At 34.1% G+C, this 24,499-nt stretch overlaps 2 protein-coding genes across 7 annotated transcripts; both read right to left on the bottom strand.

Annotated features, from left to right (window-relative positions):
• Positions 1–374: 374 nt before the first annotated feature.
• LOC18431891 (uncharacterized) lies at positions 375–9,695 on the bottom strand. 6 transcript variants are annotated; one of them, XM_020665816.2, is made up of 6 exons: positions 9,623–9,695; positions 9,354–9,524; positions 4,517–4,775; positions 4,315–4,405; positions 1,682–1,748; positions 375–704 (listed from the first exon to the last, which is right to left on the bottom strand). In XM_020665816.2, exons 2-6 carry the CDS (start codon positions 9,450–9,452, stop codon positions 651–653), a joined length of 570 nt encoding a protein of 189 aa, XP_020521475.1. In that variant the 5' UTR covers positions 9,453–9,524; positions 9,623–9,695; the 3' UTR covers positions 375–650. The 6 variants fall into 6 exon arrangements, with proteins under 6 accessions (XP_020521475.1, XP_020521476.1, XP_020521474.1 ...); XM_020665817.2 differs by having other exon boundaries at positions 4,517–4,770; XM_020665818.2 differs by lacking the exon at positions 375–704 and adding an exon at positions 1,091–1,535.
• Positions 9,696–21,460: 11,765 nt separating this feature from the next.
• LOC105420469 (cytochrome P450 family protein) lies at positions 21,461–22,822 on the bottom strand. The gene is made up of 2 exons (XM_011624172.3): positions 22,672–22,822; positions 21,461–21,821 (listed from the first exon to the last, which is right to left on the bottom strand). The coding sequence occupies exons 1-2, from the start codon at positions 22,811–22,813 to the stop codon at positions 21,541–21,543; spliced, it is 423 nt and encodes a 140-aa protein (XP_011622474.3). The 5' UTR covers positions 22,814–22,822; the 3' UTR covers positions 21,461–21,540.
• Between the last annotated feature and the right edge of the window lie 1,677 nt (positions 22,823–24,499).

Genomic DNA, 24,499 nt, shown 5'->3' with positions numbered 1-24,499 from the left:
CTAGTTTTGATTGAGCTATGTATATATAGAAATGGACACAATTTATACTCCGTCCAAAAAGAAATAAAGAAACAATGTCATAAGCAAGTGCCAATCACATTTGTTAAACCATCATTTCAAAAAAGCAATTTCATAGTCAGGTGTCAAGTGCCAATCACATTTGTTAAACCATCATTTCCAAAAAGTAATGTCATAGGCAGGTGCCAACCGTGTTTGTTAAACCACCATTTCGCTGGTACCATGTTTGTTAAACCATCATTTCGCTAAATCATACAGCTTCGTATGCCTTCCGAAAAACGAAATCGAAGTGCTATCACACTATTAGGAAGGGATATCAAAATGCTATCAGGGTGCATCTAAAACAAAAACCCATGTAACTAACAACCCAATATTCTTCTTTGCATGGCAATTGAGCAAATAAAACTGTTATCCCCCTCTCTTGTAGCTGTTGAAGATATCATGTATTACATTACAATACAAGAGTTTTGTTGGGTTATAACAAGCCTTCATTCATTCATGTCAACTATCAATGCTTGCTTGTTGGAATAGTAGTAGGAAGAAAGATAGGGCATTTGTTCCTCAAGAATAGAATAATAGTGTTTGTTTTTGTTGCTGTTGTTACACAAATGGAGAGTGTTTGGTATGGGAAGTTAATCGTACATGCCCTCTTGCTCCCACACATCCACCAGGAAATCCACCATTTCCTACACCACAACAAAGAAATGACCAAAAGACAATTACTAAGGAGCCAATTGAGAGAGAGAGAGAGAGGTTTTTGAAATTGTCATTGACATTTGTGTGTAGAGAGAGAAAGAAAATAACCAATTGACAATTACTACGGAACCAATTGAGAGAGAGAGATAATTATAGCACAACAAATTCAAGACAAAAAAAGAAAAAGAAAAAAGAAACGTCATAAAGCAATGATAGAGCAAGTTGATAAAACTAGCAGCCAGTAGATGTAGGATGAAGAAATGGTTCGAATAAAAATCAGGCGAAATCGAAAAGATTATGTTAAGGGCATGTTTGGATACCAATATGTGTTTGCTTTCACAGGCACACAAAAATGTGCCTTTTGCCCATGAGATGAGAACTGGAACTTTCATTTTCATTCCAACAGCAAAAAATTAATGTCTGTGTAAAATCTATTTGCATTATTAAAGGGCATCCATGGTGAAATATCCAAACGATATATTCAACCATGTTACATCAATATTCAAATATCGCCACAATAAAACAACTTTGGGCGGTATCTAAACTGGCCCTAGTATGGCTTCTACACAGAGCATTGTAGAGAGCACATATTCAGATGAAAAATGAGAACATCAGAATCACAATTAGACAGGCACATATTCTGGATGTAACATATAAATGATAGCAGTGACTAAAAAGTTGGACTCATGTGTGGACTCAGTAGGGTCCTCATCCCAAGTCCCTTGGTCCGGCTCGGGTTTATAAAAAACAGTGAAACTCAATAGCTTCTGATCTGGTCTGACTTGGACGAGTCTTGAGTCAGACTGGCATTTTTTTTAGCACTGAAATATACAGCCAAAATTAACATTTTTCCAAAAATATAACATATTGTTAACATATTTTCAGAAAAACTGTCACACCCATGACAATCCAAAGTATATTTTAATCAATAGAGAACAGCAATAGCAAGAGAGATAAAGAGACTTACAGAGAGAGGGATGGGCTGAGGAAAAGGCTTATTAGTCCCCAATAAACTGTCGTATGTAGCATTCCAGCTGTAGCACATAAGTTTATGCAAAAGCATAGCTTGCATGATAAGTGAAAGTTGATATTTTAGGTGTCTTTTGAAAAATTTCTTTTTTTTCTTTTTGTCGTAGCAAGAAACATGTTTAAGAAATGTTTCTAATTACAAACCTTAAGATGGTAAAAATGTATAACATCCTTTCAAAAAAAAAAACTAAAATTTAGGTATCATGGATTAGGTTCCTAATTTAGTTGGAAATCCTCTCAAAATAGGAGATAATCTCTTCTTATGTGAGCATACATCCAAACTATTCCTAAGTTTGGATGAAGACAAAGTATTTATTAAATTTAGAACTTTTGCATTCCAATTAGCATTCCATGATATATTTCCAATTAAACTAACAATGAAGGTATTTAATATAGAAGAGATAAACTCCCACATCGTAGCTGAGAATGAGAACCATTTATCACACATTCATTAGATATTTCATCGTTCAATCTGAACAGTGTTTTCTCAAAGTAAGTTAGGATAGGCAAGACGCAATGAAGCAAGGCAATGTCAACTGCTTATAATTTACTAGCCATAAATGTAACAAAAAAGACAATCAAAGTCGGTTCAAATGTTGAATGGCCATTTTAATTATTTTGGTCTCCTTTCATTGAATCATAATAATCAGTCACTGTGTTAGAATCTTAAGGAATTTGCTGCTTAAAAGAGAATTATACACAGGCCAATCCTATTCACACAACACCCAGAACTCCAAAAAATCTGTCGTGCTCTAACTTTAAGTTAGGTGATCAACAAGCAAAAGACCCACTGGTATAATGACTATTTTCAAATAATCAGCTTGTAGCCAGTGATGAAAAAAATCTTTTTCATCGTTAACAAACATAGGGAAAAAGTTTATATAAGGGTGAGGCCCTAAACAATCATATTAAGGCACACCTCAAAAATTTACTAGAAGACGTTGCTTCGATGCTGAAAAACCCTCAATTTAATGATCTCGACCTCAAGATGTATGGACACGAGAAAAAATAGATTTCAAGTCTTGGAAATAATGCATCTTGTAATGCAATATCTAGACTGTCAATTTTCAAGATTTTCAAGTGTTCATAGGTTTGTGTGATCTACACTATTTTTTAATTTATAATTACAGATGAAATTAGATTTTCAGGCTATTACAAATATTTCTCATACTGAAACAACATATTTCAGCACTATTAGAAGGTGCGCCTTACTTCGGATGTTTAGGGCCTCAGCCATATACAAACCACACTCCAAAAATAGTGATGTTTAGTTTTGAACTATCAGATTATGGCCAAAATTTCAAAGTAGATGTAAGATAATATAGATACTACAATTCAATTTGCTGTATGGATAGGGTCTCCATGGTGCACAGCTGCAAATAATTGAGCTAGGGCACCGGTTCTACCAAATGAGAAACACCCAGATCTAAGGCAATAGTTTTCCCAATTCAGAAAAACCAGAATTCAAAATCAAGTCACAACAAAATTCCACTTGCAGAAGCATGAACTATCAACTTTTATTACTAATGGTCATGAGATTGTCAATGTTCTCACTCTTCCATAAGCATCACATTAAGTTTCGGTAGAATAGCATTGTTGTTCCTAACAGGCTATTTGTTTAATGAACTACTCTGATGCACAAATCGAAGCAGATGAGGTCTCCAAAAGCCTAATTGAACTGCATCCATCCACCCTAAAACAACTATAAATAATAAGAAAACGATAGAAGAACATAATAAATGAAAAAACGAGGTGCATATGGAGTTCATCCAAATGAACAGGATCACCATTAGCGTTTAAAAATTAGAAGTTCTATTCGAGAGAATGGAAAATAAAATCAAATACTAATAAGAAAAATATGACAGGTGTTGTTCAGCCTCTTGATTTAATAGTCATGACACAACAGCTATAACAATATGGCCCTGTGTTGAAAGGGTAGCTTGCCCACCAAAGAAAGGCAGTAACAATAACAACTATGAGTTGGAGTATCCCCCAACAAACCACCACCCCCCACCCCCCCCGGCCAAAAAAATACACAAAAAAAAAGGAAAGAAAAAAGAAACAGAACAGATTATAACAAATTATAAGAAAAACAAACATGAAAACTCCCCAAGCAAAGTGACCCATATCAAATGCTTGTACCAAGTGGCACAGCCTGGGCATTCTAACTGTTTAAATTCCTTTTTTTTTTTAATGGCAATTGAATCTCATTAATATTTGTATAACAAACTGTTTCAATTCACATATGCCAATTCCTGTAAAAGAATACCATGCTCTTCTCTATTCTCCGATTTCAGATAAGTACTCTACTTAAATGAGTCCCATCTCCAATGGTAATCCGGGAAAACTAGAAAAAATTTCTTCTCAGTGCTCTATCGGATGCAATCATGAAGAATACAAAAACCTCGCAGAAATATCTAACAGTACTTTAATTCAATTTCCATGGATTTTCATGAAACTTGTTTCTAAGAGTTCAAAAAGAAGCCTCAGCAGGAAAGCAACAAGTCCATCCAATCAGTACCCTAAGACGTACTGATGTCATTACAGAAAACCGTAGTAAAGAGTACAGACCTTAGCCTTGGTTCTCGCACCTGTGGGGTACGATTTTCAGCTGGCCTGTTCCCAACCCACTCCTGCCTAATCTGGTTCCACAGAAGGAAACCTGAAAAGACACGTACAATATTCGACATTTAGTTCATAACCAATAGCAATCTTTAGTTTGAAAATGAGAAAAACGACAGCAAAAGGATGCAAATGAAAGACCATAACTTACCGTGGTTAACAAATTCAGTGGGGCCTGTGCTGCATTGTCCACTGTGAGGATCAGGATTTTGGTTTGAAGTGCTTATTGACGAAATGCTTCTTTGTGACTGGACTCCACTATTATCCATCTCATAAGGGCTTGTGCTCCAAAAATCCTCAGACAAACTGGGTTTCTTTACAGTCCTTCCCTGAATTCTTAGTCCCTTTGAAGGCTCATCCACCGCAATAATTGGAGAGGGCTTAGTACAACATCCAAAGCAACCTCTGCTCTGTAGCAAATCAGGTTTTGATGATCACATAAATGATTAACACCACCCTCCAAACAATGAACACTGCATCCCACATCTGTTAACTATAACTCTTTGGTTTTTATGTGTATTTGTCTCAAATTTTAAAACACAGAATCTTTATAGGAGGGCATATATTACTTAATTCTCAAATAATGGAAGCCGTTCCTTGTTAAAAAAAAACAAAAACACAAAAACGATTAAGAGTGAGTATTGAGTCAAAATGATTGGCCTTCTCATTCAGAGCCACACAGACTGTTCGATCAGGACATGAACAAAAATATGCAAGATAGACCCACATATTTCATTCTCAAGCACAGTATTGAGCAGCACGAGGCTTCTTTTTGGGCAATAGCCAACTTCCAGAGATTTCACCATAAACAAATTCCCCCAGAGTTCTACTTTCCATCAGGGCAACCCAGTGAAAATCCCTCCAAATTGATCAGTTAAACCAAACTGCATGGAAGCATGGATTGAACCAGAAAAGAATCGAAAAGATTGCAATTTGGATCCAAAGCATTTTTCACTTCACCAAACATTACTTATGCGGATTTCTCAAAAAAGTTCAACCATCCACAATTCCACATATATTCAACTCTCCAAAAAAAGACACTCCACAGCAAGCCCATTGTCTTCACCAAATGATGAAACCAGATGTGACAAAATTCAAGTAGTTCTTTCTACCAACCCTAGCATACCCCTTTCTCAGCACAAACTATTTTACTGTTTTCTGTTGATGCTTACAACGTCACTTATTCATGTGTAATTGTCCCCACAATCCGTCAAAGCCATGGATGTGTTTGCTTTAATTGCTATACAACGAAAATTAGGAAAATGAAATAGAGAACATACCCTCTAGTGTTACAATTCAAAACCATCCTCATAGATTTGAAAGCATATTTGGAGTCGTATTTCGCACATCATTGTCGTCTGGACAGAATCTGAGCTAATTTTTATTAGCTAATTATTTTCTTAACATAGTATCACATGTCAACCAAACATAGTCAACTTTCCCAGCAAATCGTTGTCATCATATTCAGATACTTAATTGTCACATCCTCCCAACGCTCGAATAAGCTATAATAGATGAGTTTTTAGGCATGATATATACTACAAATTAAACTACAACAATTGTTCCTTTAACTCAACTTCCACTACCATCATCATATGACATTGCGAACCATCCAGGTTTCTGCAGTGAGTGAATGAATAGCTTCCTAGTAGAAGTAGACTATCTTAGTAAAACTAATATACTCTGCATATCATTATTTCGATAGCAGTTTAGTATGTACCTTATACTACATAAAACATTTTCGGCTATTTCCAGCGATTTCTAAATATTTCTAGCTCAAACGATTTTCAGAAAAACAGGTTTTCAGAGAGAGAAACTTATATGTAAAACTGCCAAATTGTTTATCCTCAAAAACTTTATGATGAACACCGTCAAACAACAGATAACTCATAATCACGATTAATTTTACTGAAACAATGAACTGTCAGCGATAACGAGTACATCCAAACAGGTTCTAAAGGTTTACAACACTATTTAAAGGTTCACAAACCCTCCTAACACCTTCCATTTCTCATAAATTCGACAAAACTCAGTGCATCAACCATCACTTCCACATTTACACCATTTCCTCATATTCATTTGACTCAGATTCCAGGTGTATCTCCACATGATTGATGGATATTCTATTACCATATGATTCTTCAAACTCCCACAGGTTTAGAGCATCCAACTAACGGCAATGTCAAGGCGTATTTTGACAGTGTGATGCCCTTGCAGCAGTTTTCCTTTTTCAGCACAGAAAAAATAACCATTTTCTTTTAGTAAGCTAACGAATTCCATAAGTAATTCCATAACAATCAGCAATTATCACATGCAAGCTTCGACTACCATAGAATCTCAAGGCTCAATATTCAATCTGTACCGGTCATGTCATTATTGGAACACTGTACATAAGTAAGCTTATGGCATCACAACTTTTCCAAATAGAATAAAAACTCCAGAAAGTATATATATATATAAATATATATATATATATATATATCAATGGCCATGAAGTGGAAGATGGTGCTTAACTGTAATTAGACCAAAAGAAATAAAGTAAGTGGACCTGACCCATTGAATCGTGAATATATTATATATAATATATTATATATTATTATATAATATATTATATATAAATATCAGTATATATATCAATGGCCATGAAGTGGAAGATGGTGCTTAACTGTAATTAGACCAAAAGAAAGAAAGTAAGTGGATCTGATAGTACGATTCGGGAAAGATGAAGTTGTGGAAGAGGTTTCCTTGGCCCTGCAAAAATTCATCAAGATTGCCGATTGAATCTTCTTGTTTCTTAAATGCTCCATAGGAATAAATCTTCCTACCCCGAGAAAGGTTCATTCCAAAATCCAAATAAACAAGCGATCCACCGATGGAGAATGAATCCGAATCATGAAAGGAGCTCACATTTCAAGCCCCTTATTGTACATAGAATAGGTATGGGTACAAGAGGAATACAAAAGTCACCTAAACTATGGACTCAGAATCTTGAGGCCTTCTATTGAAGTGGTTGCAAGTCGCCTTCATCTGATTGGTCTGGCTCAAAACACTAAGTCCCCTTCATCTGATTCATCCGGTACAAAACGTATAATCTGGAAGCATCCTTTTGGATTAGTGACCACAAAATCAAAGACATGAGGAATGCCATTCCATCTGCTCTCTCTCTTTCCTTATTTTCTTTTATTTTTCTTTTTTAAGTACCTTCTTTATCGCCAGAAAATGTAAATATTCCCATATCATTGTTGTATCCATTTTAGCCCCACTAATTCTCATCCAAACAATTTCAAACCCCCAAAACTTATCAATTTCAGATTCCCCGCAAATATATAATGTGGATCGCAAGCCTTCTAAAAATACCCACAAATTCTTGTGAATTTGAGTGTATTTTGATTATACACAAATACCCACCTGTGAATCATAAGATGATAAGAATAAAGACCAATTGAACAAGAGCTAGCCTATGCATTCTTGTCATTTGTTCAATAACCATCAGTATCCTTATTTTATTGTAAATGCTCATCGAGGCGGCTGACATTGTTGAAAAATGTCAAGTTCAAGGAAGAACATTATTGGGATAGTTCTTGTTAGTTTGACAAAAATGGAGCTTCATTACCCTTGACTTATTTTTACTGCTTCAATGATTTGATCAATTTAAAAAAATCTTAAAAGAAGGTCTTCCAAATCAGAAATCCTAAGCCACAATCATGAAGAGATGACATCCAAACTCTCCTAGTCCATATAAGCTTTTAAATCAAAGGAATATAACCAGCAAAATAAAAGACAAACATCCTATTCCATTTATGTAGGAACCTAGATCACTTGATAAACAGAATATTCTTATAACATGAATCAGATTAATTATTGTCTCTGGCTTCGAAGCCTATATCACCCCAACAATCCTCCCCCAAAATAATGAAAAATAAAAAATAAAAAACAAAGAAACTCTATTTCATCTAGTACTCTTTCTGCTCCTTTCTTTGATATTTATTCTAGCTGAAAATCAAAAGAATACAGCCACTAAAATAGAATCCTAAACATGCTTCAATGATCAATGTAGAAAGTGAAAAGACCTCCAATCATCTGAAAGGTTATATGGTACCCTCATCAATTGAAGATCAACAAAAAGCTTTAAAAACGTAATTCAAATAGCACATATAATAAATTCCAAAAAAATTTATTGAAAAAAAAAGGTTCCAAAAGACTGTGTAATCCACTCACAAACAAATGTTAAATAATCAAGAATATACCATCTCAAACCTCAAACCCTAGCTTTAGGGTACCAGCTCCATGCTTACCTCATCAACACTAAAGAAAAGTTAAGAAAAGAAAAAAAGGAAAGAAAAGAAAGAGAAAATATATACCATAAGGTTTGGACTACTTCACCACCATTTACTTAAAGAAAATTCTAAAAATAAAACAAAAATTAAGAGAAATAGAATAAAAATGAACGCTTGTTTTAGATGAATAAAAATCACCATATTACAGGTAAACATTATCAATTTATCGGTTAAAAGGAAATGCAAAACATCAAGGAATTTTATTTTTGGGTAAGTCAAACATCAAGGAACTTATGCAGGAAATAATGCATAGACTTCTGCAATCAAGATTTGAGGTCTCCATTTCCCACAAATAAAGAACACTGAAAAATGGCTGAAATCTTAGAGAGCGAAATATCAAACAGCTAATACCTAAAATTATCATGTAAAATAAAATGGCAAGAAAATCAAGAGAGAGAAAGAGCAGGATCACAGATACCTGAAATTAAAATTTCAAATGAAATCCTAAGAAATCCCAGGGGGGGGGGGGGAGAGAGAGAGAGCATAATCCAGACTTATCTAACAATAATATTTCAAATAAAATCCCAAGAAAATCTAGAGAGAGAAAGATAGAGTAAGATAGAGAGAGAAACTAAACCATGCATGCCTAAAATTAACGTTTCAGAAAAGATCCCAAGAAAACTTAGAGAGAGAGAGAGAGAGAGCTCTTACCCCATACATGCAACAATATGATGGATCCAAGACGTGAAGGAGGCAGCAACAAGCATTTAAATGAAGAAGAAGCAGAGTTTGCCGTAAATGACCAATCATCAAAGAGCAGATCCCCTCCTCAAAAGCTTCATCATCAGTCCACGAAGGAAGAACAGCCTCGCGATCATATCACTGCAACCAAAAAAACCCGAGCGATCTACCGTCATTCCACAGAGATCGTATATTAAAAACGATTACAGAGAGAGAAAGCAAGTTTTAGAGAAAGAGACCTGAGGGGGTCCATTGTTCCTTCGCGGAAAGGCTCTCTGGGTAGGGGAAATTCGAAGCGGGCTGGTTATAACTGCAAAAGAGGGAGAGATAACAAGCCTAGTGGCGAGAGCGTAGAGAGAGAAACTAGTGGAGAGGTTCTAGAGAGAGAAACTAGTGAGCGATTATGTCGTGGTGTGGTTTGTATATCAATTTGAGGATTTTTACGCATCGAAATGACGTCTTTTAGTGAAAGTTTATGAGGTGCGCATTATTAATTGGGTGCGGTTAATGCACCATCAAATTTTACTTATAAAAAATTATTAAAATTATCTTAAAATTTATTTTTATATTTAATTAAAAAAAAATTAAATTTCAAAAATGGTTAAAATTAAAGAGATTTATAAACATATGAAAATCTTCGAAATAAATGGTCTAGATAACTTGTTGCAACATGCATCATTTTTTATACTCAATTTTTTTTTTTTTTTCCTATATGCATCTCGATGTCAATGATCAAATAAAGGGTTTTTTAATATTAAAACAACTTTTTCAATAGATTTTTGAGGTGCATATGTAATCCAAGGTTGCAACTGTATATAAACTTTTCATTTATTAATTTGATTGTTTATATAATTTTTTAAAAAAATATAAATAAATTCTCACTTCATAACTCATTGAAAATTGCAAGTCAAGCCGTTGAAAAATTTCTACATACATCATCTCGATTTGCATATTATAGTTATGAAACAAAATTAAGATATCAAGCCTTAAAAATAATTTATATTATAGTAAATTATATAGATGGGTCTATTTTGCTTTAAAAATAAACGCGCTTACAGATCGGCAAGATCTGTACCATTTTTTTTTCTATCAAAATTTATTAGTGGTATTCGATATAAACTTTAGAATTATAAATGTTGCCTTGTTAACATTGGTTTAAAAAAAAAAAAAAAGAAATTATGTTCAAAGAATATTTTTTCGATTAAGATTTGAGGTAAGGCTTTTATTATGCTCCCATAAACCTAAGCGTTACAGAAACCTCATCCGTTTGTAATCATTTCACTCCAAGTTGGTCAGTTACCAAATCGAATTTACCCTCTCCTCTCTCTCTCTTTCTCTCTCTCTCTCTACGCAAATGCACAGAAATGTACGACTGTAAATTTACATTCGCTCTCTTTCCCTTTCTAGCTTGACATCGCTAACAAATTGGAATTACTCTCTCTCTCTCTCTAACAAATCGGAATTACTCTCTCTCTCTAACAAATTGGAGATGTCTTTTTCTCTCGAACAAGTTGGAACGGGTAAAGATTATATAACTTCAAAAATTTCACTAAAAGAGGTTGTTTTGATGCTCAAATATCTTCAAATCGATCATCTCGACATCAAGATGCATGGACATCGGAAAAAAATAGATTTCAAAATTTGAAAATAGTGTATTTTATAACATGTTTTTGGACAGTCAATTTTCAAGATTTTCAAGTTTTCATAGTTCTGTCGATCTATACTATTTTTGAAGCTTTAAATTTTATAAATGAATATAAAAAATATATTTTAAGATTATTACAAAGATTTCCACTATTAAAACCACATTCTTCGACATTATTTGGATGTAGGCTCTAATTTGATTGTTTAGAGCCTAGGCTCTATACAAACCGCACCCAATTAGGGTTACACTTTTTCTTCTATCTCCCTATGGAACTTGAGTAGTAATTTTTTATTTCAGCAAGCCCCTGCCCATTTTTTAAAATAATTAGCCGTTTTTTAATGTGGAATATTAACCTAGACCGGTAAAGTTTAAATGATACTACCACCACGACCCATTCCTAAATGTGATCCATTTTCTCTAATCTCTACTCTAAATTTTAGATTCTCTTTCAAACCCCATCTCTCTGATTATAAATTCCAATTTGCTTTATATCCGGATGTCTCTATCGCTGTAGCTTGAGTGCATATCTCTCTCTCTAGTTGTTAAATTCCTCTCTCTACGAAGGTTGTCGAATTGTCTTATCGATCAAATTGTCAAATTGCCTACCTTTTAAGCTATGCTTTTGTTCTCTATTATACTTGCATCTATTCCTTTCGCTCTTTTTGTGGTCAAATCAACCCAGCTTACATTACATTTTGTGCGATTATACTCCCATTTCTCTTGTTCCCCAGTCAAAATGCATCACTTCACTCTATTACTCCTCTCTCTCCCATAGGGGTGGCAAAGCGTCGGGCTGACTGGATTTGGATCGGGTTTTTTGACCCGGACTTGATTTTTGGATTCAAAATTTGGATCCATACCTGGACACGTCGAGTTTCAAGTTTATTTATCGAGTCTCGGGTTTACCCGTCGGGTCCTGAATCAGTTGAGTCCATTGCCACTCCATGATCATGACCTTCTTTTTTTTTATTTCATTTTATTGTCAATATTATGTAATTTATTGTTTAGGACGAGATTATGATACTTTCAACAAAAAAGAACATCATAAATAAGGAGAGATTGCAATACTTCCGTTGTTTTTTTTTTTTTCTCTCGTTTTTCTTGACCATTATATATTCATAGGCAACATTTACAATATTGCACAACATTTATGGATATCCACATTCCTTATTATTTTACATAATAATTGGAAGGTCCTAAGAAACAAACATATTAGCAGCATTTATGAATACCCACGTAACATATACCCATATTATTCACGTCGAGTCCAGCTAGACTCGACCAAAATAATATTTGGTTCCAGGTTTTGGATTCAAAACCGACCTTTCAGGTTCAAAATTTGAACCCATACCCGAACCCGTGGTCAGATCTACCGGTTGAATCCCGGGTCCGGCACGGTCCATTGCCATCCTTGCTGTCCCACATACACAACACATATCTCGTTAGCCCTCTACTTATCTCTTAAACACATACATACATGCATATTTCTCTAGCTCCTCTCTCCCTATTTCTTCTCATACACACGTTTCATCAGCTGCTCTCTCTCTCTCTCTCACACATAACATCTAAGTGTCATATTCTCTCTCCTCACTCACGTTGCACTCTTTCCCTCTCTCACCCACACATACAATTGATTAGCTCCTCTGTCCCTTACACATTGCATTAGCTCCTCTCTCGCTCTTCTCACATTTGATTAGCTCCTCCATCCCTCTCTTGAATGTTTCCTTTCTCTCTCTAACACACTTATCTTTCATTCCCTTCTCTCTCTCTCATGCACAAAGGCATGTCCTTTCATTGAGGCTCTCTCTCACACACACACACACAAAATGGTAAGGCACTTAGGATTTGAGTGAAGACCAGCATACAAAGGGGAAACCACTCCACTCACAAGGAACCACCCATGCATCCCTTATTGGGGCACATTGGTGCAATAACACATAGGAAGCGCAAATTTCTTTTTTTTTAATGGAAACCACCAATATTATGCGAGTAAGTTTATATGCTCCCGCAAGAGCTAATTGTACACTTATTCCCTCAAAGAACACACAATCGTATCCCAACTATTTGATGTCAATTACATGGAACTTGTCTCTATCAAGAGCCATTCTCTCGGTGGTTATTGCTTACAAGAAATGTCCTAGCGTGAGCATATAACGTAATTTCAAGATTTACGAAAAAGATGTTACAAAGCTTTACGTTGTCTGCCTTACCTAACATAACCCTCTTCTTTTATCCGGACTTGGAACTAGCTTGATCAGATTGGAACTGACCATGGAAAAATCCAGTAACCAACCCATAAATAATAAAAAAAGAAATTATGCATTTTAAAATGCCTAAAAAGATCCATGCCCCGAGATTGTCGATTTATGAGGTTTGGATCTTAAATCCGGAGCTACTTTTTTTAATTATTATTATTGTGAGGCAAAAAGAAAAAACTTTTTCCACCGAAAATCATTATCTCTATTTTGACTCAAATTAGAGAAACCAATTTTCTATCTCACAAGATAAAGAAATATTTTTCCCGTCAAGATATTCCAACAAAGCCTAATTTAATGAATAAATTTAATGCATCTAACATATTTTATGTTTGAGATATAAAGATTTTACTTCATTATTGAACAAATTCAATTCTAGACAAGTGTCATCCTTGATCCATCACATCAAATTCATTTTACATGTAATTCTCGTATTCATCCGTCATCTCAAATTTACTTCTCATGTGGATAAGGTTATCAACACATGAGAAGATATAAAACTCTCTTATGGAGTGTACCAATTATACACAGAAGCTGTTGAGTGTACCCTCAAAGGAGCATTCAATACACTTACTCCCTTATGTAAAAGAGTAGGGGTGGCAATGGATCGGTATTATGGGATCCGGACCCGACCCAACTGGACTTGAACTGATTCGTCCCCACCCAAAAATTTAAATATCTATATATTTAAATATATTTTATAATTGAGACTCAAAATATAATGTGGGACCCCGAGACCCGGACTCAAACCCGAGTAGTATTCGGGTTCAAGATTTTGACCTTGACCCAAATGTCGGGTCCAATTTTTGGACCCACATCAATACCCAAGTCGGGTCTACCTGTCAGATCCTATAAAAGAGCTGCCTAGGAGGAACTTTTTAGATCTGACACACTGGGACTATTTTAGAATCATTGTATCGGCATTTAAAATAATAAAAATGAAGTAGAATTTGATTTCCGAAAATATTATAACTCATTGTCCAAAAATTGGATAGTCTCCATTCAATTTGAGGACCCGGATCTGGCAAAACTTGGATCCTCTTAGACGACTGATATTTGGTATCGGGGAAGCCCTCTCGCCAAGACATTATTTTTCAGTTATATGAGTATCATCACTAGGTTGGGGAGGTAACATACCTAAATTTGGATCCTAAGAATACCCGTGATCGAGTTTTTAATGAATGGATATAAAATCTTTTGGCTTCTACACTTAGTAAAAATACATTTATGAGTAAGATGTTGTGATGTTACTAATGGATGGCAATCTTGATATAGAGGTTTTAAGGTAGAATCAGATACTGGGATGGGCACTAAATTAGGGCCTACAGCATTTGGGTCTCTTTGGACCCGATCCCAATCAACTTTCTCGCTCTCCATATATTATGTCTCTCTTTCTGATTCAATCTAAATCAATTCTCTCCACGTTTGGGTTTTTTTTTTTTTTGGAATGTTAAGATATATCTTTTATTAGCTAATAAAACCAGCATAGAAGTGTATCAGGCTATACAAAATTGTTTGTGAATGTGCACATTTAGAATCTTGTAATTGTGAGGAAGGTGGTACTGACCCGTGTGCCCCAAAAATCTATTTGAGTTTTAATGTTAAAAACCCCTCATTATTCATCTCAACATCGAGATATATGAACACAGAAAAGAAAAAAAGAAGATTTCGATTTTCAAGAATAATGCATCTTGCAACATATTATCTCAACAGTCCATTTTCAAGATTTTCATGTGTGTATAGATCTATATAATTTGAACCATGTTTGGACTTTAGAATTTTATAGTTAAAGATGAAAATAGATTTTCATGCCATTTCAAAAAAAATTTAAACCAAAATTATATCTTTTGATAAAATTTGGAGGTTCACCTTAATTTGATTATTTAAGGTTGCAACCTTATGCAAACCACACCCAAAAATATATATAAATACAATTGTCCCCAATTTCCATGTGTACGTCAAAAGGCACGGTCGGCTTTCCGCTTTTCAATTTTTAGCCATATTAAAAAAAAGAAAAAGAAAAAAAAAAAGACAACTTTCTAGCCATGGTCATGTTACCCGGCATGTCTACTCAATTATGATTGGAATCTTGGTTTCTCATATCATTCTAGTGAGAATTTTAAATATATGAATAAAAGGCACGATTGGCTTTCCACTTTTCAATTTCTAGCCATATTCACAAAAATAAATAAATAATAATAATAACTCTTTTACAATTGTCATGTTACCGGGCATGTCTACTCAATTATGGTTAGAATCTTGGTTTATCATTCTAATAAATGATAAGATGAAAGAAAATAAACTTAAGTGGGTTGGCCATGTGTAGTGTAGACTCAGTACTGCACCTGTTAAAAAGTGCATGTTAGATCAAGTAGAAGGCTAAACAATGACAAGAGGTAGGCCCAAAAGGACATAGTTGAAAGTAGTGAGAAAATATATCAAGACTTATAACCTCGCAAGGGTATGACCCCTTAATTGAGAAAAATAGTGGACCATAATTCATGTAGCCGACCCCAACTAGTTAAAAAAATGCTTTAATAATGATAATTATTTTAGTAAATACTTTTCAAATTTGTTGGAGGTTAAGGTACTTCAAGAGCACGTGGGACCATCCTTGTCTGATCAATAATCATGCAAGTATCACCAATAGAGTTAGGTTGGTGATTGATAATGGAGCAGGACCGTGAAGAAAAGAACAATTAATACCATCTTTTGCATACATATTTAACCTGTGAAGAAAAGAACCATTAATACCATCTTTTGCATACATATTTAACCTGCACATTGGTTATGGGGGAAGTGAATAGAAACTTGAGTGTGGGCCATGACATCTCCACTTAAAATAGGTTTATTGGAACATCATGCAACCTCTCTCTTCTGGTTTGCTTCACCATCTTCAAGTCCTATAAATCTTTACTTGGTACCTCCCTTTATCCTATATTTACTCATTGTCGTCAGGAAAAGAAGGGAAAGTTGGGAAAGAGGAAGGTGTATACCCAATGCACCCTTTGTAAAGGAGAGAGAGAATTTGGGTTCATGTGATAATGTTAAAAAAAAAAAAAAAGAAAAAAAAAAAAGAAAAAACTTGGGTTCATTCTGAAACACTTTTTCTTTCAATACTAATAACCCCGCTTGTCCCACTTCCTTACAACTCTTTTTCCTCCTTGATCTTAGCATAACTTTTACTCACCTTTAAAATCCCCTCCTCCTCCGATCTACTGCCCCAAGATTTGCACAGAAGAGAGAGAGAGAGAGGGGGGGGAGGTATTTGATAATGGGAATAGTTTACAGAGATGGTTTTAATATGAGATAGTTTACAGAGATGGTTTTACAAAAAGATGGTTTTAATATGAGATAGGGAGAGAGGTGTTGGGTTTTTTTAATCCATATCTTCACCTTTTCCTCTTATTCTTCTTCATGGTTCACACCAGTGTTTACAAAACCAACTCTCTTGACCGAGCCGAGTTACTCAGGCAAGTCCGAGTAACTCCCCTGGTTACCGTTCAAGTTAAAAAAAAATAAAAAATAACTATAAAAACTAATTTATATATATATATTATAGCCATCATTTTTTATGACATTGAGTGTAATGACTTGATGGTCAGGTCCGTCGCCCTCAGGTATGTTGCTTTTTTAACTCCCATTTTTGTTTAAAAAAAAACAGAAAGAAAGAAAATAACTCCCTTTTTTCTAAGAAAAAAAAGCAAAGAAAGAAACGAAATAAGAATACACACAAAGTACTACAATGGAGAGATGGAATTTTCGAGTTACAATTTTAAGAATTTAGCTGTCAGGTAGTTATCTGAATTTTAAAGGATATGATTGGATCATTGGACTCATATATTTCTCATATCTAAAATATATTTGATAATATAATATTCTAAAATATTAGATCCAGTTTAGCAGATCCTCGTAAACCATCCAGATTATATCATAGAGTGGATGGTTGCTCTCTGTCTTTACTAGGATTTCAGCTCAAGTGAGGTTTGGGCTTGGTTGGGATTGGATTTTCTCTTTTTAGTATATACGAGTTCAAGCTACAGTTTTTCTCTTTAAGGGAGTTTCCAATCTTCAACCTGGGTTTAACGTCTGGTGGGCGGGGTTTCTATTATTAAGAGGTTTTCTCTCTCTAGAAATCTAATGTAATTAAAGGTGTTTATTTTCTATTTTATAATTTTTAAGAGATTGAAATTTAGGTTTGAATTATTTTGAATTTTTACTTTATTAATTTTGGATTTCATATAAATCTCTAGGTTTGAGTTATTTTGTATTTCAAATAATTTAGGTGACTTATTGTATTCCAATCAATCCCCCTAGGGGTGAGGATGAAGACATTTCAATTGCTAATATAATTTGGGCCGCCAACTCTAAGTGCTGGGCTTTCAAGTAAGTATTTTTTTTATTAAGAAAAAAAAAAAAAAGGCTTATTTCCTTTCTCCCTATTTTGGCTTATTTCCTTTTACAAATTGTCGTATATAGTAAGTTTTTCTTAGTTCTTTTATGGATTTTTTTGTAATTTCAAGCCGGCTTTACTGATGTTGTATGAGGAGAAGTTGTGTGTTGTAGATCTATTTTCCTATATACTACAATTCGACAGAACCCGTTCCTTTCTACCAAGTTTGAATTGATTAAGTTTTAAAGCATGAGTCAAAGTAGATTTCTTGAACCCAAAGAGTCACCTTAGAACAGTGTAACCATTAGGTATCTAGTTGTATGTCATTTGCAATTGATGAACTATTTTTTTCGTTTAAAATTGACAATAGCAGAGTCATGATTCTTCATCTGCACTTTCTCTCTTTATAAATACACTCGAGCTCCACTCTTTTGTTTACAAGTTCTTTTACTGGATTTTAGACCTACTGCTCTTTATAAATCTTGAAGTACTTGTGCATTTGTACCGATACTGTTACAACCTTCTATTTCCTTGAATCCCATCGATAAATTTGCATGGAAAACTTCGATGCACATTAATTACGGGAAATATTATATTGTGACATTCGTCATGCCCGTGCTAAAACAACATGAATGTTGAAAAGGAGCAATTGTAGACACCCCCTTCTGAATTAACATATTTTTATGAGTCCTACAAATATTATCTTGTGATATTCGTCATGCCCGTGTTAAAACAACATGAGTGTCGAAAAGGAGCAATTGTAGACACTCCCCTCTGAATTAACATATTTTTATGAGTCCTTAAACCCAAAGCGTAAAGACCTAAGCCTAATTATACCCGAGTAGAAAGTCCCCAACCTTGATTTTCCTACTCCCATAGGAAAATGACTTAATACAACCCAAAATACCGTTTGTGGATTGCCAAACCAAATAGTCCATAGCGCACTACAGACTACTATACCCCACACTCTCTATATCACAAAGACATTTGAAAAATCCCAACCAAATCCCTACCTTAAACCTTCCCAAATCAAGCTACACCGTCCAAGGCCATGTAACCTTAGCTAGTTTAACCTAAACCCACCTGGTTTGGCTTAAACACACCTGATATCACCCTAAGCACACTGTCAACCCACTAAACCTCTCCCTTCCTTTCCCCCACACCCTCAACCGCCCCTTCCCCTCCCCCAGACTGTTGCAAGGCCCTATCTAGGGCTGAGATGGGTTGGGATCCAGATTCGGATCTGAAAAATATAGATGGATTAGGATTTAGATTTGATCTGATCCAAAAGATTTGAATCCGTATCTGGATCCGAATAGTATATATGGGATTTGGATCAAAAAAATAATTTTATATATTATTTTATATCTATAAAATAATATATAATAAAAAATACTATATAACATAGATATAATATAATATATGATATATTAATAACTAGGTTGGATCTGGATCGGATCCATTTATATTCAAATTTGATTTTATTTGTATTTAAATTTTTAGATTTCGGATCCAAACCAGGTAAATTATCAGCCTTAGCCGTATAAAGCTATAAACATAAATCTAGGGTTATTGGGGCCCGATGGCATACGTTGCTAAAGATACATGGCACGTCGCTAGAGATGCATGGCATGTCATTAGCAACGCATGATTGCAAGCATGATGATTGTTGATTCCTTGTCTTACCCACACAACTTGCAACCTATTCATCGTGCCAACATTTTGCCCTCCAAATCAATGACCTGCGTCCACAATAAACACTAGAATTATGTGCTCCAATTTTTTTCTAGCTTTTTTTTTATGTAAGTTTATTGTTTTAATCAGATTGTCTACAAAGAGATCATTTGAGACTATTTACTTTTTGTATAAAAAAATCACAATTATTGATGTTAAATTGAATAGCTTTTCAATTTTTTTTTTTTCAAACTTTATGTCTAATCAATGATATTCTTACAACCACCCATTTATTTTAATATCTAAGAGACAATAATGAATGTGGCTTCCTTGTAAAAAAAATAAACAATCTCTTTTTGTAAACAGTCTCTTTTCATTTTAGTCAACACCCCGATGAGTTATTCGTGCATGCAAGAATTACACACAATTTTAAGTGTGGGTTAGACTTCATTATAATCATGTTGGTTTATATAATCCATTTTTCATAATAAAAAATTGAAAATTATATTCTAACCAAATACTCCGGCAACAAGTTCTTGTGTAGAACAAAAAAGTTTTAAAAGATAAAGAGAAAATAATAAAAATAAAGGACTTATCTATATTTTCTCAATTTTCAATTATAAGTTGTTTGTTTTTTATGGAGTTGAATCAAAAGCAAATGATATTTGTGATGAGATAGTCCTACCCTTCGAATTAACGGTTAGATCTTTCTAGAAGCTCGCCACATATCAAGAAAATTAAAGGATTTGATATATATATATATATATATTTCGATCCACGTGTCATAATGTATATGAGCATACGTGTCACATCAAAAAAAGCAATAAAGTAGTAATATAGTTTATGTTAGGTAAGGAGTACCACAAATAATTGCTCCGCAATGATGATGTGGCACTCAAGGGCCAATCAACGGCTATAACGTGCCACGTGGAATTGGGTGACATGTTACAAGCATGTGACACGTGGCTATTTGTATTGTGACTATTTTGGAGCACTTTCTAAAAACTTCCATGTTGAAAAGTATACACTGCAAACCCATAAAGACAATTTTTTTATTTCATAATAATTAATTTTTATTCAACGAAATAAAAGTTATTTATAAAGAGAAAGGAAAATTAAAATTTTGGGGAATACTGACCGGAAAATACAACAAATTCCAACCATTTTTCCGGGTGGATTTTATGTATCAATTTCATGTGTATCCAAATATGTAATTTATTTATACTTGTCGAAAAAATTTGAGTGGTGGAGATTTTCAATTAGGCAGTGGAGAGTTAATGATAATATCATCATAGAGTTTATTTTCACATGATAAATATAGTTGTTGCTTGCCTGTAACAATATTGTCAACTCACCAAATTGTTTAATTGTGGCTATGATGTAGCTGTCACTATTTAAGATCATCTTGACCTTGGTGTCCAACCCTGTCATAAAAAAAAAATATATATTTATTTTTTTATTTTTACCAGGAGCCATTTAGCCTTTACACTGCTTTCTTAGATATTGATAGTTTTTACTAAGCTTATAAATTCTCTTGCAGGAACATACTGCACATCTATCCTCTCACGCACATGACCTACTTGAAAGACTTTTTCAATTTTAAATTATAGAACCACTTGAGAATCACTAGATGGTTATTTTCAAAATCACTAGATGGTTATTTTCAAATTAAAAAATTTAAATTTTATGTTTTTTTAATAGTTAGATTTTCATCCTCTTAAAACTCGACAGTCCCTCTTCAATCTTGAAACATGATTTTCTTAAAAATGCAAACAGTGTGCGATTTAAAAAAAAGTTCTATTAAGACTAGTCTATAGGGTGAAGATGTTAAATCCCCAAAGTTTAGGGTCCTACCATTCCTCCTAGCTTATGAAATATTTTGGCTTCTTGCAGTCATCTACAGCAATTTGACCAAGATATAACTTGGAATAAAGCCCCAATTTTTCTTCTTGTTTATCACCTTTCCTTGGTAATGTAAAGTTCAACAGCCTAGTAAAACAAGAAGGCCAACTCCACTTAATATAAAAAAGAAAGGCCAAAAAAAAAAAAGCAACCCTAAAACAATAAAATAATGATCTAAAATGAAATAAGTAAATAAAGGAAGCCATGAGAAAAGAAAAACCAATCAATAATACATTAATAGAAACAAAAACAAATGCATAATATTTTTCACATATTATGCATGTATGATCAGTACATACATGCCATTCTTTGTGACCTATCTCTTAGAATTCCACTGTACAGTGCTCTCCAATTGGCTGGCATGTTACTCACTTCATTTATTGCTGATTTTTTATTTATTTCTCTCTTATTTTCATGAATTCTCAAGGCTGGTGCCATGGTGTGCTTCCTTCTAAACTCTTTGCTATCTCCTTTTGGCTCCATTACATCCTCTGCAAAGTGAACTCTTTTTCTCATCATCATCTTCTTCTTCTTCTGCTTCTTCTTCTCTCCTTCTCTTCTCTTGTCCTCTAAAAGGAATTATAAAAAGCAACATAAAAAATTCATCAATACTTTTTTTCCAATCTTTTTGAAGTAGCTTTTTGGAGAGCCGATTAAAGAGAGAGGAGAAGGCACATGAAAAGAAAAAGTACCAATATATCTACTGTTGAATTGCTATTCTATTTCTTTAGATTAATAAAATTAGAATTTCTTTGTATTTTTTTAATTTGAATTTGAATTTTATTGAATTTATTAATTTATGAATAATAATTAGCTTAATCAGTAAATAGTTAGTATTAAGTACAGACATATCAAGCTCTTATATGAGGAGAAAACTCTCGCATTTTGACTCGGGTTCTCCTTTCCCATAACCAAAAAAAAAAAAAGAAATAAATTCAATTCACTAAAAAATATGACCTGAAAACACTTAAAAAGAGGAAATGAAACCACCGACATATGGGAAAAAAAACAGAAAAACAGCAAAAAAAGAAGAAAAAGAAAACTAATAGTCTTGAAACAGTCAGAGAAGTGAGAATTCTACACCTGAGCTTTCTTGGTGGCCTGAAAACACTAAACAAATGAAATGATCCCATCTAAAAGGAACCCCAATAGAATTCAATATACAATGAACACAGTCCTCAGAAAGAAATAGAAAATAGAATGACAGAATGAACACAGTAAAAGAAATAAGAAACTCTGTTTAAGTGTTTATTGGGGTGGCTTGAAATTATTTACAAATCCGAAGAAAAGATAAAACCATGAAAACAAAAAAAATCTATAAACAGAAAGAAAAGAGCAAAAGGAATTATCTATCTAAAAGTTTTGTGGGTTTGACCCGAAAACCACTTTTTAAGATACGAAGGGAAGGAAACCACTTACGAGAGGAGATGCAAGGCCGGAGATTAGCCAGAGATTCATCGAAAAGCTTTTTCCGGTGACTATTTAAGAGGATCATGGTGCCGGAAAACGCCATGGCAGCGGCCAAAACCACCCCTCCTTGTGAACTCAAAGCGAACCCCATTCCCCAACCTTGTTGACTCTACCCAGAAATCAGGATATTTAGAGAGAGAGAGAGAGAGAGAGAGAGAGAGAGAGAGGGGGGGAGGGGTTAACTTTAAAGAGATGGAGGTGTTTTAGAGAGAGAAGGGCTAAGTAGAGAGAGAGAAGAGGGGCGTTAATGGAGAGGCGGATTTGAAGGGGGGGCTCGCCATTTTCATGCACGATGTCATATGCATATTTATAAGGAAAGGAAAATGTCCATAAATTATTTCCCAAAAAAAAAGCAAAATGTTTACATATGGGGGATTGTATATGGCATGGGAATCTTGGTTTTTTGTACACATCGCATGTTCACCGTACGGCAGGCTTAGGTCAGCAATTGCTTTCTTTCCCCCTAAAATGACCAAACCTACTATTTTTTTTTTACTAATGGCAAGGATAATAATAATAATAATTATCACCACCATCATTATTATTAATTTATTATTATTGGTGGTGTGGACGATGTATTAATCTTGTCATACTAGTTTCGGGGTATTTTTCAGTTTGGTATAAAAAAATGAAAGCAATTAGGTGACTTCGGATTTTTTAACAATTTAATATAAATAAATAACATATATATATAAATGAAAAATAAAAAATTCTAAAATATAAAATATAAAATATTATTTGTATAAATATTTCTTTGTTTGGGCCAAAGAAGCCAGAGCTTCAACCAAGTCTGCACGAAACAGATCCGAATCTGACCGAAGCGACAACACCAATATATAAAAATAAAAAAAATAAAAAAATACTTTTATGTAGATACTACTTTTCTTGGGCTGAAGCTGCGGCCAAATTTGCGCGAAGCATACCCAAATCTGACTGAAGGAGTCCAAATCTGATCGAATCTAATTGAAGCGGCATCATTAGGATTCACGTCGCTTCGGTTTAGGCTTAAAATCAGAAGGCCGAAGCGCAACGAATTTGAGAAGACTCTGTTGTATTGTCAAAATGCACAATTTTTCTCCCGTTGTACATTTTATAGGGCTTTGGCGTGATTGTATTTTAATTAGATCGATAGAAATTAGTCGACAATAATGTCTCATATTACTTGTTCTTTTGTACGGTAGTTAACCTATAACTTCAGCCCTATACGATGGAAAAATTAAAGAATTTTCGTTTCCCAGCGCGGGGACAAAAATTTGAATGAGAATAATTTATGATCTCATCACAAGCAAATTACCTCTAAATTTTGGAATATTATAAGGTGGGTGGATGGAGTGGAAATGTCGTTATTTCCTTAAAAATATGTTTTGCTTGGGGCTTGCTTTGTCATAGAAATTCAATAAAAAATCCTCTTCTCTCTTGATTCTTGAGAATTGTATGGCTTCTTTTTCATTTGATTTTTGATGTCCTCATTCATGACAATATTATATGTGATCTTTCTTTTTCACCTTTGTCGTCAGCTTGCATATTTTTATTTCATGGTAACATCACCTTGAGTGTAAAGAAGCACCTATGATTATTTCGAATGAAAGCTATTGGTGGATTAAATTTTTAGAAAATTGTGTGCCTATGAGTAAATTAAACTTTAGAAGGTTGTATTGCTATTACTTGCTATATTTTACTCAAAAAGAGAACAATTCTTGAGGATGAAAAAGTATACGTTCCTTTTCAACGTAAAAGTTCATGATTCTAATGGTGGCTTAATTTCCACATAAATAAA

The sequence above is a fragment of the Amborella trichopoda genome, chromosome 5 (assembly GCF_054954075.1).
Source record: "Amborella trichopoda isolate Santa Cruz 75 chromosome 5, AtrichopodaSantaCruz75HAP2 v2.0, whole genome shotgun sequence".
In the NCBI taxonomy this organism is placed as follows: Eukaryota; Viridiplantae; Streptophyta; class Magnoliopsida; order Amborellales; family Amborellaceae; genus Amborella; species Amborella trichopoda.
The sequence above is the reverse complement of the archived record's forward strand: the minus strand, read 5'-3'. Positions and strand labels throughout refer to the sequence as shown.

Bases quoted from the DNA above. Each gene is read 5' to 3' on its own strand.
- LOC105420469 (XM_011624172.3), bottom strand. From the start codon at position 22,813: ATGGGGTTCGCTTTGAGTTCACAAGGAGGGGTGGTTTTGGCCGCTGCC. The intron at 21,822-22,671 runs GTAAGTGGTTTC...AATTCCTTTTAG, and splicing joins CCGGCCTTGCATCTCCTCTC to AGGACAAGAGAAGAGAAGGA.
- LOC18431891 (XM_020665815.2), bottom strand. From the start codon at position 9,452: ATGATTGGTCATTTACGGCAAACTCTGCTTCTTCTTCATTTAAATGCT. The intron at 4,406-4,516 runs GTAAGTTATGGT...GTGTCTTTTCAG, and splicing joins CACTGAATTTGTTAACCACG to GTTTCCTTCTGTGGAACCAG. The intron at 705-4,314 runs GTCTGTACTCTT...GTTGTGGTGTAG, and splicing joins GTGCGAGAACCAAGGCTAAG to GAAATGGTGGATTTCCTGGT.